At 46.7% G+C, this 13,887-nt stretch overlaps 1 protein-coding gene across 1 annotated transcript in view; it reads right to left on the bottom strand.

Annotated features, from left to right (window-relative positions):
• LOC138207108 (arf-GAP with GTPase, ANK repeat and PH domain-containing protein 1-like) overlaps positions 1–13,887 on the bottom strand; it is a 105,037-nt gene that overhangs the window by 12,334 nt on the left and 78,816 nt on the right. The window contains 4 exon segments of the mRNA XM_069164128.1: positions 4,698–4,894; positions 4,896–4,921; positions 5,470–5,560; positions 6,065–6,219. Coding sequence (XP_069020229.1) covers positions 4,698–4,894; positions 4,896–4,921; positions 5,470–5,560; positions 6,065–6,219 — 469 coding nt within the window.

The following is a 13,887-nucleotide window of genomic DNA, read 5'->3' as shown; positions in this document are numbered from 1 at the left end:
GACTGAGAGGTTCGTATTCAGACACAAACTACTACAAACATTGAATCCATCCAGGAAACAAAACGTCGCCGTCACGTCTTGTTCTGCGGTGTCTTGGTGTCCCAGCTGTTCGTCGTTCGTCTCCATCCAACAGAACTCTGCAGAGACTGAACTGTGTTCAGAGAGATGCTGACCCTCTGCGACAGACTGCCAAAGGTCAGGAGCTGGCATGAGGGATGGGGGGGGGGGGGGGGGGGGGGGGGGGGAACGCAGGAGGGCGAGGGGACGGAGGCACATGGCCGCCAACCACCTCCCAGCCCAGTGACCAGGAGGTGGGATTAGCAGCGCTGTCACTCGCTGTGCGCTCAGGCCTGTAACGCGCCGCGCCCGCCGAGAGGCCTTTGGCTGCTGGTGTTGATGTGACACTCGACACGTAATTAAAACAATGAGCCGCGGCGCCGACAACCGAAGACCGAGGGTGCCGCGGCCGAGCCGGAGAGCCCCCGCGGGGCCTCGGCGGCGGTCGCAAACTTAGCAGCCCCCCCGGCGGTGGCATCAGCTGGGGCGCGGCACCGGGCGGCGGCGCCAGCCGAGGTGATGACGGCTGACCGCGGGCCGCCGGAGGTTAATGGGAACGTTTAGAGGACGGACAAGTCTTTTTGTGGTTCGGGGGTCCCTCTGGCGCAGCAGAGCTGGCACAGTTGGTGCTCTTCCTCACTGTACCCACACAGCTCCGTCCTCTTCCTCACTACTGCCAGCGACGCGTGTCAACAAGTATCTGTCGCCACGGCGATGCGTCGCCGGGCCGAGCGGGCGCGGCGAGACCTCGTATCTGCAACGATTAGGCTCTCCTCTTCCTCACCGACACTCGCTGATGCTAATGAGACCTGGACCGGCCGTCGCTGTGGGGAGGGGGGGGTGGGGGGAGGCTGTGGGTGGTGGTGGTGGTGGTGGTGGTGGTGGTGGTGGTGGGGGGGGGGGGGGGTAAAGAGATGATGACAACAGCTGGAGACGGCAGGGCTCGGCCCTGTCACATATCTCATTGGACGGGGCGACGCCAGCGAGCTGAGGTGCGATCTCTCCCAACATAATTCCTCCCTCCGGTCCGTCCGGGAGTCGACATGAGGGGAGGAGGGAGAGGGGAGGGGGGCTGTTTAATACTGACGCTCGTACTAATGCACCTCCTCTTCCTCCTTCCACCCATCCGTCCTCGGTGTCCCCCCGTCCCTCCACATCTCTCACATTTCTGTCCCATTTCCTTCACACCTTCCTCCTGTTTTTCCATTCTTCCTCTTCCTCCTCTTCCTCTCCCTCCTCCTCCTCCTCTAATCCATCCCTTTTCTTTACCTCTCATTCTCCCACTTTTCCTCCCTCTCCCCCCCCCCCCGCTGCCAAACCTCCAAACAGGACCTAATTGGGGGGTAAGAGTGGGGGGCCAGACCTTGACAGACAGGAGGTCAGCGTAATTGCTGCTGGCCATATTTAACATTAAGATAATCAGGCCATTAATTACCCTTTGGATCATTAAATCAGCCACTTGCAAAATGAAATTTCGGCCTCTATTACTCACTTGAGAGACCACGAGGGGAGGGCATTTTTCCATCTATCAGCCTCCCCCCACCTCCCCTCTCCGCCTCCCATCCCTCCTGCCGCCTGGACAAAGCCTCCGCCGGCCTCGTCTCATCTCTCTTCCTGGACGCAGGTTTTTGTCACGGCTCCCCGAACGTGGAGCGATTTATGGTTTGGATTCTCTGCGCAGATCAGGCTTCGTTTCAGATATTTAAAGTCATTTAACTCACAATACAACGAGATCTGAGTCACTATTAGGAAATTAAATCAGATTACAAGCAAGATGTTAACATATATTCACACGGTGAGGCTCCACAGCTCGTCTCAATATAAACCACACACCAGTTTCACGTCACATTTAAAAAATAAAACTAATAAAAAAATAGACCTTTTTTGTAAGATGAAAATGAAGGATAATTAAAAGTTTTGAACAGATGATGACTCCGTTTATATGAACAGAAGAAAGGTTACATCTTGTGGACATTTATGAGATAAAATCTTTGTGTTGGCGTCCCGCAAGGCTCAATTCTGGGTCCTCTTCTATTTTGTATTTATTTACATAAAGATACGTAAAAATAATTCAGCCTTTTTATGATCTTTTATGCAGATGAGACTCTCCTATCTATTACCTGTTCATCTCTTCTGATAGTGTTCATCTTTCCTTTCTTTAACAGAAGCTTCTTTCAACTGTCCACAAAACTAAACGTTGGTTAGTCTCGTGTCCTTTCGGTGCGTCAGCTCTGCGAACCGTTGGTTTGTCGGTGTATCAGCAGATAAACCTGCTGTGAGTCGCCGCTTGTTGACGCCTCGCAGGTTGATTTGTAATTTAAGAGGAGCAGTAAGCGGTGAGTGAATATAACCTCGGTGACACAGCTTCTACATATCATTTCATAGAGCGTTGCTGGCACTCCATAAAACTGTCATAAAAGCTCCACGCCTTCTCAGAGGGTTGGCTGTGGAGACGGAGGCTGGATGGGAGGAAGAAGGAAGGCTTTCACACAATTTCTACATGTTTTAGAGTTTCTACTGTCTATTTTTATGTAAAAGAGCTCAGGTTTAAGATTTGAAAACATGGTCTTAAATCAGGAGAACTGTATGCATTTATAAACATTTTATAACACTCGAGCAAATTATGAATTCCAATAGATGTTGAGATAATTTGTGTTAATCACAACTTAAAATTAGAAAAGAATTATGAATTTGTATCTTTAGAAAGAAGAGAAATTAGCCCCTTTTCTTTATCTCTTACTATAATTTTTTTTAATATGAATTCAGTATTATAAGACTGAAGCTTGATTTAGTTTTTTCAACACCAAAATCTCTGCTGCGATGCCACATTATCTTATAATATAAATTGTAAAAAAGTAACATTTTATTTAAATTTGTGTTATTTTATCAAGTTTCTAGTCCAGAAAATAACAGCAGTGTGTTTGGTTTCTTTAAACTTATTAATTAAAAGAGTTAATGTTCAGTTAAAGTCATTTTAGGTGGAAAGATTTCTGAGTGTTTCCGGAGAGGTAAAACCCGGGTTTCAGAAAAAAATGTCTACAGAGCAGCGAAACTGTCAAAGACGTACAGGAAAAAAAAAAAAAAAGGATTTTAAAACGAGAGAGGTGAAGAAACAACAATAAAAAAAGGAAAGCAGGGATTTATGGAGGGGAAACGACAAACAGCAAGCCACTTAAGGAATGGACTGATAAATACTATTGACAGGGCAGAGGGGGGAGGGGAGGAGTGGGGAGGGAGTGAGGGGGGGGCTGCAGCGGAGCGTCGCGGGTTAATTGAGATAATATTGACCTCCTTCTCTAATCTCTTCGGGGGAAACACGCTTCAGATTCATAAATAAATAGGAACATGAGCAACAATAAAAGCATTAGTGCTCTGACGGAGGACGGCTAATGGCATGTCGATACTCTGTGTGTGTGTGTGTGTGTGTGTGTGTGTGTGTGTGTGTGAGAGTGTGTGTGTGAGAGTGTGTGTGTGTGTGTGTGTCTACAGACATTAATGTGGCTTTAAACAGTTTTCTAACCTGGATTTTGATGTAAAATGTCCCTCGTTAATTCTAAAGCTCTCCGACATTCACAACAAGTCAACTCTGATTCATTTCTGCGTTTAGTTTCAGTAAAAGCTGCAGAAACTTTTATATTTCAGAGTTTTTGGACTTTTTTCTGAGTTCATCTCCATAAAATCTTCGATTTTGTACATGTTTGTTGTGTTTCAGGGCGTGTGGGGTTAAAATGTTACTGCATGTATTTGTGAGTGTGTGTTGGGTGGGGGGGGTTGAGGTGTGTGTGTGGGGGGAGTATTACAAGGTGCTTCTGTTGACTAATGAGCGTTGGGGGGGGGGAGTGCAGGGGGGAGGACGGGGAAGTCGATCTTCGTGCGGATGGCAGTCAGCTCTAATTTGTTAATGATGGCTGCAGAGCTGCAGCGGCCGATAATTACACAGCACACACACACACACACACACACACACACACACACACACACACACACACACACACACACACACACACACACACACACACCACACACGCGCGCCGCAGGTGAACACTGATCAACACCAACGTCACGCTAAAGTTCACCGATTTGTTACTATCCCCTGTAGTCTGCAAGACAACACACACACACACACACACACACACACACACACACACACACACACACACACACACACACACACACACACACAGAGTTTCAGTCGATATTCGACATCCTCGCTGAGCCACACACCAAAACAGCGCCCCCTGTCTGCAGCTGGCAGCACTGATTATTAACCAAAGTCCAGCTAAATTTACTGAAATTTAAGAGGAACATTTCTGAACTAAATCCTTTAAAGGCCTGAAGAAATATTTTTTTTTGCATTTTAACACAAATTAAGCAGTTTAATTCCTCTGAGAGGAAAAGAGTGAAAAATACTTTTTCAACAATAATCAGTGAGATGAGTTTTATTTTTCGTGTTTTTAAATGTTGCCTTGAACTTCCTGTGGTTTTCACGTTAGGTTACGGTGCTTGTGAATTTGAATGTGTAACCGCTGCAGCTGTGAATAAATAAAAGGATTCTCGTATCTTCACGGTTTGTTTGCAGCTGCATCAGATTCTTAGATCACGTTCCAGAACATCAGATTCAGCGGCTCGTTGTTTCCTACCTGCTGGCGTCCGGTCCGGGTTTGAGGCGTCCCTGAGCGTTGGCCTCCCACACGCCGTTGGCCAGCTCGTTGCCGATGGCCGACATGACCTTGATGAGCTCCAGCGGCCACTCGTCCAGGTCCAGGGACCGGACCCGGGACAGGTGGGTCCCCAGGTTCCTGTGGATGCCTGAGCACTCGATGCAGATCAGGGCCCCCGAGGTTCAGACTGGCCCAGTCCGGGTCTGGAGGAGCACAAATAACACAGCTCATGTCTGACATCCTTCTTTCAGGGGATTCTGGGTAAAGCTGGACTGATTTATTTAATTTAATTTGATCTAATGTGAAATTATAATATTTATTTATAATATTTATGCTGCAGTTAAATGAGGTTTTAAGGTGTAAAAAAAAAGAGTCTGAGACTAAAGGAAAGAAACAGGAAAAATAAATAAATAAATACAAATGAATCAATAAATATTTATCTCTGCTGTTTGTGTGCAAAATTTAAAATAAATCAGTTCATTTTTCTCCGGTTTAAAATGTTTATTCTGATATCTGTGTGTGTGAGATCTTTAAACTCCATCCAGTGAGGAAGTTGAGGAGCTGCAGTTAAAAGCTCCGCTAAAAAACACAGGAAGTACACGTTGATTTAGGATCTCAGGAATTTACCTTCGATTGGAAAGAAAAAACTGAAAATCAGATTTAGATTCTAGTTTAGATTTTCCTCAAGAATTTAAACTCGTGATGATAATAAAAACAGAGTGCCCCTCCCCCCCCCCTCCTCAGTACTCACTCTGGGCTTCACAGTCTGCACAGCGACCGTTTCCCCGGAGACCTCGGATGGACTGCAGCGCCATCGCCTCCGTCTGGCTGGTCAGACGAGACTGGAAGAAAAAAACAAAACATTAGTTTCACTTCGGTTCCCGTCAGCGAGTCCTCAGCTGTTTCTCATCTTCACGTGGGACCGACGGGACGTTTCTCAGGTCAACATCTAAAAACCCTGAACTCTGAGGAGCTCTGCTGCTGCTACGACGTCACAGGACGAAGGAGGAAGACGAAGGAGGAAGATGAAGGAGGAAGACGAAGGAGGAAGATGAAGGAGGAAGATGAGGTTCTTTAAAAGCTGCTGGAAGTGTTCCTGTCTGTTATTAGCAAACAGGAAGTCCATCAACAAAGGTCAAGAATAAATTCATGAGTTATTTCGTATTCATATCGTTGTCTTCAGTCTGAGGTGTCGAGACAGACACGAACATGTGTCTCTGATGTCTCCAAACTCCTCCTCCTCCCAGACCTCCCTCACATTCAACAGGTCGCGACCTTCAGGAGACGCTGACCTCCTGTGGAGCACTTTGTCCCTGCGGCTCACCGTAGACCAGCTCTGCTCTCACCTTGTTCTTGCTGCTCTCGCAGGACTGCAGGCTGGCCAGGATCTGGCTCTCGATGACCTGCACCCAGGCGTCCCGCTCCTCGTACGACGTGGCCTCGAAGTGCCACGTCTGCCCCGTCAAAGACACGATGGTGAACTCAAAGTTCTCCTCTTGTTCTGCAGGAGAGGAAACAGAGCGGCGGTTCAGCACGGAGACGAAGACGACCGACTCGCTCTGGAGTCTTCGTCGTGTTCAAGCACACCGAGGAGGAGAGTCGACACCACGAACGCAACCTGAGGAGAAATAAAGAGTCCAAAACCTGAAGGAACGAGTTCGAAGAGAAACTATGAAACATGAACTTTTATCACAACAGAGGGAGACAGAACATCAAAAGGTTAGAAATCATTTCCATAAAGTTCCAACTCTGACGGTCACGTCAGCGCCGAACACCTGAAACCTTCAAAGGAAAATTACAGCGTTTGAATGAAGCCTCATTAATGTTGACATGCAGCTGCAGGATGGAAAAGAGCCGAGCAGCACAATATTATTGTTCTTATTATGATCATTATGGGTGTTAATGAGGAGGAAACACCGTTTGGAAACAGGAAGTTCATCGCTAGTTTTACAAAATAAAAGCTGGAGTAGAAGAAACAGATCCAGGACCTGTTGGTTGTTTTTACAGTTTATTTTATTTCGTGGTGTTTGAACTAAACATCCGACCTGCTGCCGGGTACAGAAGCAGCTCCGTCTGCGACACCTGTTCTCCCGGAGCGACCGCCGCTGACCGCCATGACCTCCGTGACCTCCGTGACCTCCGTGACCCCGCCCCCTGAAGCCAGGATGTCACCCAAATTACGGGGCCCCATGCCCCCCCCCCCCCGAGGCCCCCCGGACCCTCTCCTCTGCAGACGTGACGGTAGGAGAGGTCAGTCTTTACAATCAGGTCCTGCTGCAGGCGGACGCAGGGATCGATTACCCAGAACCCCCTCAGAGGTTAATGGGCCAATCAGGAGTCAATTAGACTGAGAGAGAGAGAGAGTGTGTGTGTGTGTGTGTGTGTGTGTGTGTTCGCTCAAAAAACCACCATGAAACTTCCTGTTTTTGTTGAAGTAAACCGATTCAGTTTGATGTTTTTATGAGATCTCTTTATTCTTTTCTAAACTTCAAACTAAATATGAATCTGTAGATTAAATCAAATAATTTGTCGACATCCTAATTATTATCAGATTATCATTATTGAGCTGAATCCGCTGAATTACAGTCAAGTGTTGCTTATTTGGAGACTACAATAAATAAATGATCACATTTCAGTCTGAATTTTATCAAAATGTCAAAAATCATTTTAATAAATGTGAATAAACGATTCACTTTATGGATTTTTCAGAGATTTCAGCTGCGTCTCAAACTTTAGTTCAAGTCTGGAAGTTTATTCTGAATCTTTTTAACCTTTCGATGAATTTAAAAGAAATCAGAGTCTTCTTCACACGTGCATCTGTAGCTTTGATCCAACAAAGCAGCTGACAGCTCAGAAGACGTCTGCAGGTCTTTGAGAGATTATTCATTTTTACGGTTTCCCTCCTTAACGTCGCTGAACATTTGGAAACCGTTACGGAGCGCAGGGAGGACGAAGGAGGGAGTCGGTGTCACCACCACATCGGATCAGAGAACAGCTCCTGTTTACAATTAGTGGGGGGAGGGGGGGTATTCAGTGAATCAAAGGACGGCCTCCAGCCTCCAGCCTCCAGCTCAGATCATCATTCCCAGGATTCCTCCGTCTCCTTACCAACAGACCTCAGACGAGGAGGCGGAGCTCCGGACGGCGACTCGCTCTGGAAGCAGCCGCTCAGGAGAAGTTCATCAGTCGCAGAGCGGCCGCCAACATTTGCTCCTCCTCAACTCAACTCCACTCATTTGGATAATTGGGAGCATCTCAGAGCAGCAGAGCTGAAGCTGCCCTCCGGCTCCAGATAATCAACGGAGGAGAGGAGAGGAGGAGAGGAGAGGAGAGGAGAGGAGAGGAGAGGAGAGGAGAGGAGAGGGGAAAGAGAGGAGGGAAGGAAGGAAGGAAGGAAGGAAGGAAGGAAGGAAGGAAGGAAGAGCCCGAGCTGAGGAACCGTCTCGTTCCAGAACTGAAAACAGGTCTGAGGTCTCCGACATGTTTAAAGCTCCACGTTACTGAAACATTCTGAACTTCTTCAGAACCAAACAAAGGAGCAAAAACAAAAAGACTTCAAAAGAAAAACTGACAAAAGAATTTTTTTTTTTTTTCTCTATCCGTGAAAACAAGATAAAGAAGTCTGACGATAGAATCTGTGAAATATTCACTTCTTCCACATCAGAGAGAGAAAATAAAATATGACAACGGAATCTATAATTTCACGTCTGTATGTGGAGCTCCTGGTTGTTCTTTCTGAACCACCCATCAAGCAGCCGGAGAGCCCTGCAGGGTCAGGAGCAAGATCCCATCATAATTAAAATCCCATGATTCTCTGTTTTCAGGCGGGGAGGGAGGGGGGGGGTTGGGGGGTGGTGCTGCTTGACAATTATGGAAACCAACAATCCAGAAAGGCCCGGCCTCTCCACAGCGTAAATGAAACGCTGTTTCTGGATGTAAATGCTGCACACTGACCCGGCGCACCGCAGCAGCTAATGAAGAAAAGCAGGGGGGCATCGGGCCGAGCTCAAGCTCCTCCCACCACCCAGCGTCACCACGGAAACCTCCACCTGAACCTGAACTGTGTGCCCATTTACAGCTACACTCATCATGAAATGTCGAAAAATGTTGGTGGTGGAGACCAAAGATGGAGCAAAAACAGACGCAGTATTTGACTTACATTCATTACAAGGACAGACACGACTGTCAATCAATGGAGCTTTAAAGCAGGACTGAAGGATGACGTCTGATCATGTGACTGCATGTCGAGCTCATTCATGTGAATCAAACTGTTCATCAATGAATCGATCGGTAAACTGTCCAATCACAGAACAGCTGATGATTCCAGCAAATCAAACGTGAATGTTTGGCTGCTTCTCTGATCTTAAATTAAGTTGAATATTTTCAGGTTTTCAACATGAAAACGTCTCTTAGTATTTTTTGGGGGGATTTCAGATGTTTAACATCGTTTATGTTTATCATAATTTAGACTCAATAAAATAATTTGAATGAAAACCAACACTTGTATCTCCCTTCTGAATTTTGCTGATTTTTTGTTGTTGATTTTAAAGGGGCTTTTTATATTTTTGTTTTTTTTGCAATAAAATTGCAGGAATTGGTAAAGAAAACTACGACTAATAATCCTGAGAGAGTAAATGCCCCCAAAAATGTTATATTATGCAATTTGTTAAAAATATCAGAAAAATATGAACAAATCGTTCCAGGATCCGGAGCTTTAAACCACATCAAACACAGACGAGGAGTTTTCTACAAATCTTAATCAACTTTAACGTGTTTATTTTGGATTAAAAACCGAATATTTCATTGGTTTGAAGAAATGAAGCCTGACAGGTTTTCGTTCATATTCTCGGTCCTGGATACTTGGCAGCCGTTTGAACCTCGTCTCTGTTGCTGCACGCGACTAAACGTATACATGAGTTGAAAACACACGGCGCCACGCAGACGGCGATCCGCCGCCGCGGTGCCGTGTTGGTAATTACCGCCACCGCTCTCGGCTACTGATGGTGACATTCGCACACTAGAGAGGTGGCGCCGAGGCAATTTGTGAACTCTGACACCGGCAACCTTTAGCAGCAGCAACAGAACAAACCCAATATACAGCATTTACAAGACGCAGGGTGGACGGGGGGGCGGGAGGGGGGGGCGGGACATGCATACGAGCCTATCATCCGGGGTGTGAGGTGTCGAGTCGGCCCAGCGGGGGGGCGGCGTGGAGGTGCAATGAGAGGGGAGGCGTGAGGGAGACAAAAGGGGGCCTCGGGAAACACAAATTAAAAGCCTTAAATGTCACCGCACACAGTATTGCTTTGCGACACAGGTCATTACTCTCCATATTATTCGCAGCCTTTTACAACATTAATAACCTGGAAAATATTGGAGCCGATTGTTCCGACGTCGCTCTGAAAAAGAAATCTGTTTGTGCGTCACAGACTTCAGACTGAACGAGAACCAAACACAGACGGAGGAGATCTGGTGATTTCCAGTCAAAAGACTTCATCTCTCTAAGATATCGGCTGTAATAATGAGAAAATAAAATCTAACAGCCAATCACGGAGCTTTGTGAAGATGTCACGGAGCTTATTGAGCGTCTCCTTCACGTCGTTATTTCTTCCGGTTTAGTTATTTGTAACTTTCCTCTCTGAGGTTTCAGCAGAGAAGAACTCAGGATGGATTCATGAGAGTCTCCTGGTGATATTCATGATGACGCTGCAGCGTCTTTCAATAACATAATTAATATTGTGTGGAGGGTTTGCGGGGCGGCTCAGCGCCCCCTGGTGGTGGTTCTATTATTGAGAATCAGTATTTTTTAAGACGTCTACATCTATAAACTCTTTCACTCCAGATGTCGTCGACTTAAGCGTCTTCTGACTGAAATCACCAGATCGATGACTTCTGGGTGATGCACATTATTCTCCAGCAGGGGGCTCCACCCCTGCAGCAGTGGGTGGGGGCGGGGGGTGGGGGCGCGGTGGGGTGGGGGTGGGGTCGGTGGGGGTCCGTCCACCCCACCACAGCGGTTTGTTTTTTTACCTTCTGAGTTGTGCAGACTGTTGGTGTAAATGCTGCGAAGGCTACCGACACGATTTAGTTTCCAAGCTTTACGTTTGGCTGCATCCCCCGACGGCAGGAAGAGAAGAAGAAGAGGAGGAGGAAGAGGAAGAGGAGGAGGAGGAGGAGAGGTGAGGACAGACGGGGCGAATGAGACAACATGGACAGAAGAGGGAAGAGAGACAGGCGTCAGAAACAGCAGCATTCAGGAAGCTTTGGAGAGGGGGCGTGGCTTGAAGTGGGAGGAGCCAGTGAGCATGAAGGGAGGTCAAGGGGGGGGGGGGGGGGGTGGAAGTTAGTTAAAGAACAACAAAACAAATTTTGACCAAACTAGTTAACTTAAAAAGACCTCAGTCAACAGCTGTTTATTAAAATGGATCTGATCAAAGCCTGACGAACTTCCTGCAGATGTTTCACATTAAAAGCTGACCGGGAAGGAAAAGAACTGTGTTGCTGGAGAGCTTTTATTGTGAAAAATCAGCTTCATTAAAACAGCAGTGCTGAAAAGGTTAGTTGACTGATCAATTATAAATGAGGTGTTTAATTCATTTATGTGGCAATAAAAGCCAAATATCTGCAGGTTCATGTTTCAGATCATTATGAACTGAATATATTTGGGTTTCAGGTGGTTGAATATTAAATTTATTTTTCAGTATACTCGCTTATTTTAAATCAACAGTGGCGATGACTTATCGAAACGAGCAGGAAGTGCCAGCAGGGAACAAAAAAATTTACAAAATAAAGGTTTGAGCAGAACCTCCTGGACGGCATTAAAACCGCTGTGATTCTGCATTTCCTCTGCAGCTCCGATTCTTCCTCGGGTGGAGCTCCGCGACCTCTGACCTCTGCTCCGTCATAAACCTCGGTAATATTCCCTTCCCCCGAGGCCACGGCGAGCATTTACCAGCAAAACCAACATTTGCGGAGGATGAAATAGAGTCGACACTTTAAATGTTACTCTGCTTGTTTCCTCGTTCTGCCACGAGTGAAATAATTCAGCGGCGCATTAAAAAGGTCGCAGCTCTGGAAGAGCGAAGCTGCTTCCTGTTCGGAGGGAAAAAACATCCGAGATGCAGAAGCTGAACGACGAGAAGTCGCTTTCACATCATCCAGGTTTTTACACAAGAATATTTCAGAAAGTAAACGATGTGTTTCCTGTTTTGGTTCTCGATAATTTAACAGTTCTTCCTCAAAATAAGTGAAAAGAAAATGTGAAAACAGACTTTTCTTCATTATTTGTATTTTTTTTCTTTAATTAAAATGCTTTTTTATTTTTAATTTTAACAGTAATTAAACATCTCAAACATTAAATATTAAGTGTCCTGTTTCATGCTCACAAATGGAAATTTAAGGTCAACCTTTTTTAAATGATATTATTTTAATATTGGCACTTCTTGACTTCTTATCCATCTTTACGATTTTGATCTACTTTCCAAATGGTCTCATAGAAATATTAAACAAATTATATAATTGAAATGAAAAAAAAGGAAAACAAATATTTGTAATTTTTTTTTCTTTTAATCAAAATGTTTATATTTTAGCAGTAATAATAAATCCTCAAACATTAAGTATTAAAACTTTCCTGTTTCATGCCCACAAATGCAAATGTAAATGAAATGTGTATTTTTCCTGTACTTGCACCTTATTCTTTTTATATTGTTCAGATGTTTTGCTCCGTTGTGACGGACATGTCTCTGTGGACCACCTGGACTCTCCTCCTCAGAGGCTCCTTTGTCCCCCACCTGTTTGACCCCCACTGACCCTACTTGACCTCCGGCGGCGGGTGGAGCCGATCTCCCTGATTAGTCCGACTTTAAAGGAGCCGGTGATCACAGCGCAGGTGCAGCGAGCGGCGGACAGACGGGCCGACCGTCGGGGTCACCGGCTCCGCCCGCCGCCGGGAATTTACCGGCCCGCCAATCAAAGCGCTCGCTTCCCTCCAGGAATGTGGCGAGCCGCTTCAAACATCAGGTTTCAAAGCTGGAGGACGGAGCAGCGAATCAAAGAGCGGCGAGTTAATGAGGACGAGGCCCGACGGGTTCACCTGACGCAGGTGTGTTCTCTCAGGAAGCCGACAGAAAGGAGGACGGGATGTTTCTGAAGAGATGAGACGGCATCAAAGCAGCCGCAGGAGTCAAGACAACACAAACTCGTACAGAAACATACGATACGAGGCGAGTCTGAAGACCTCCGAGGTCAACGAGAGCAGCAGAGAGGCCCGGAGGTCCAACGAGGAGCAACACAAACACCACCTCCTGCAGCCGAGGAGGCAGGAGGTGGTGTTTGTGTGTGTGTGTGTGTTGTGTCTCTGTGTGTGTGTGTGTGTCTGTGTGTTGTGTCTCTGTGTGTGTGTGTGTGTCTGTGTGTTGTGTCTCTGTGTGTGTGTGTGTGTGTGTGTGTGTTGTGTCTCTGTGTGTGTGTGTGTGTCTGTGTGTTGTGTCTCTGTGTGTGTGTGTGTGTGTGTGTGTGTGTGTGTGTTGTCTCTGTGTGTGTCTGTGTGTTGTGTGGTCCTACCTGGGGGAGCTGGGCCGCGGGGGGCGGTTCCCCCTCATGAATAACGGCGGGCTTTGCTCTGACATGAAGATACTTCACCGCCGCCCGGCGTGACAGGCGGCGAGCCGGCGGCCGGCCGAGCGCGCTCGGTGCTTAATGGCTAAATTGGGAAGACTGTTACTAATCGCTTATTGAATAATGAAAGTGACACAGCTGATAAAAGATTTCAATACGCTGGATTATTTATAATATTTCACTTAAGCCTCTCCGGCTGACTAATAGGAGGAAGAGTCGATGAGAGGAAGAGGAGGAGGAGGAAGCACGGCCCTGAAGGAGGCCGAGGAAATTTACATAGAGGGAACAATAATAGGAAGTAAACAACAAAGAGGAAAGAGAAGGACAAAGGAGAGGAGGAAGAGAAGGAGACAAGGAAAGGAGAGGAGGAGGAAGGAAGACGATGGAGCAGGAGAAGAGGGAGGAGGCGGGACATGAGGAGGAAAAGGAGGAGGGACATGAGGAGGAGGGGGCGGCACATGAGGGGAGGAGGAAGAGAAGGAGGCACATGAGGAGGAGGAAGAGGAGGAGGGACATGAGGAGGAGGAGGAGGAGGAAGAGGAGGAGGCACATG

This window comes from Embiotoca jacksoni, unplaced genomic scaffold (assembly GCF_022577435.1).
Source record: "Embiotoca jacksoni isolate LCO1_2020_lvr unplaced genomic scaffold, fEmbJac1.0.p SCAF_30, whole genome shotgun sequence".
Taxonomy (NCBI): domain Eukaryota; kingdom Metazoa; phylum Chordata; class Actinopteri; family Embiotocidae; genus Embiotoca; species Embiotoca jacksoni.
This window is presented reverse-complemented; position numbering and strand designations above follow the sequence as displayed.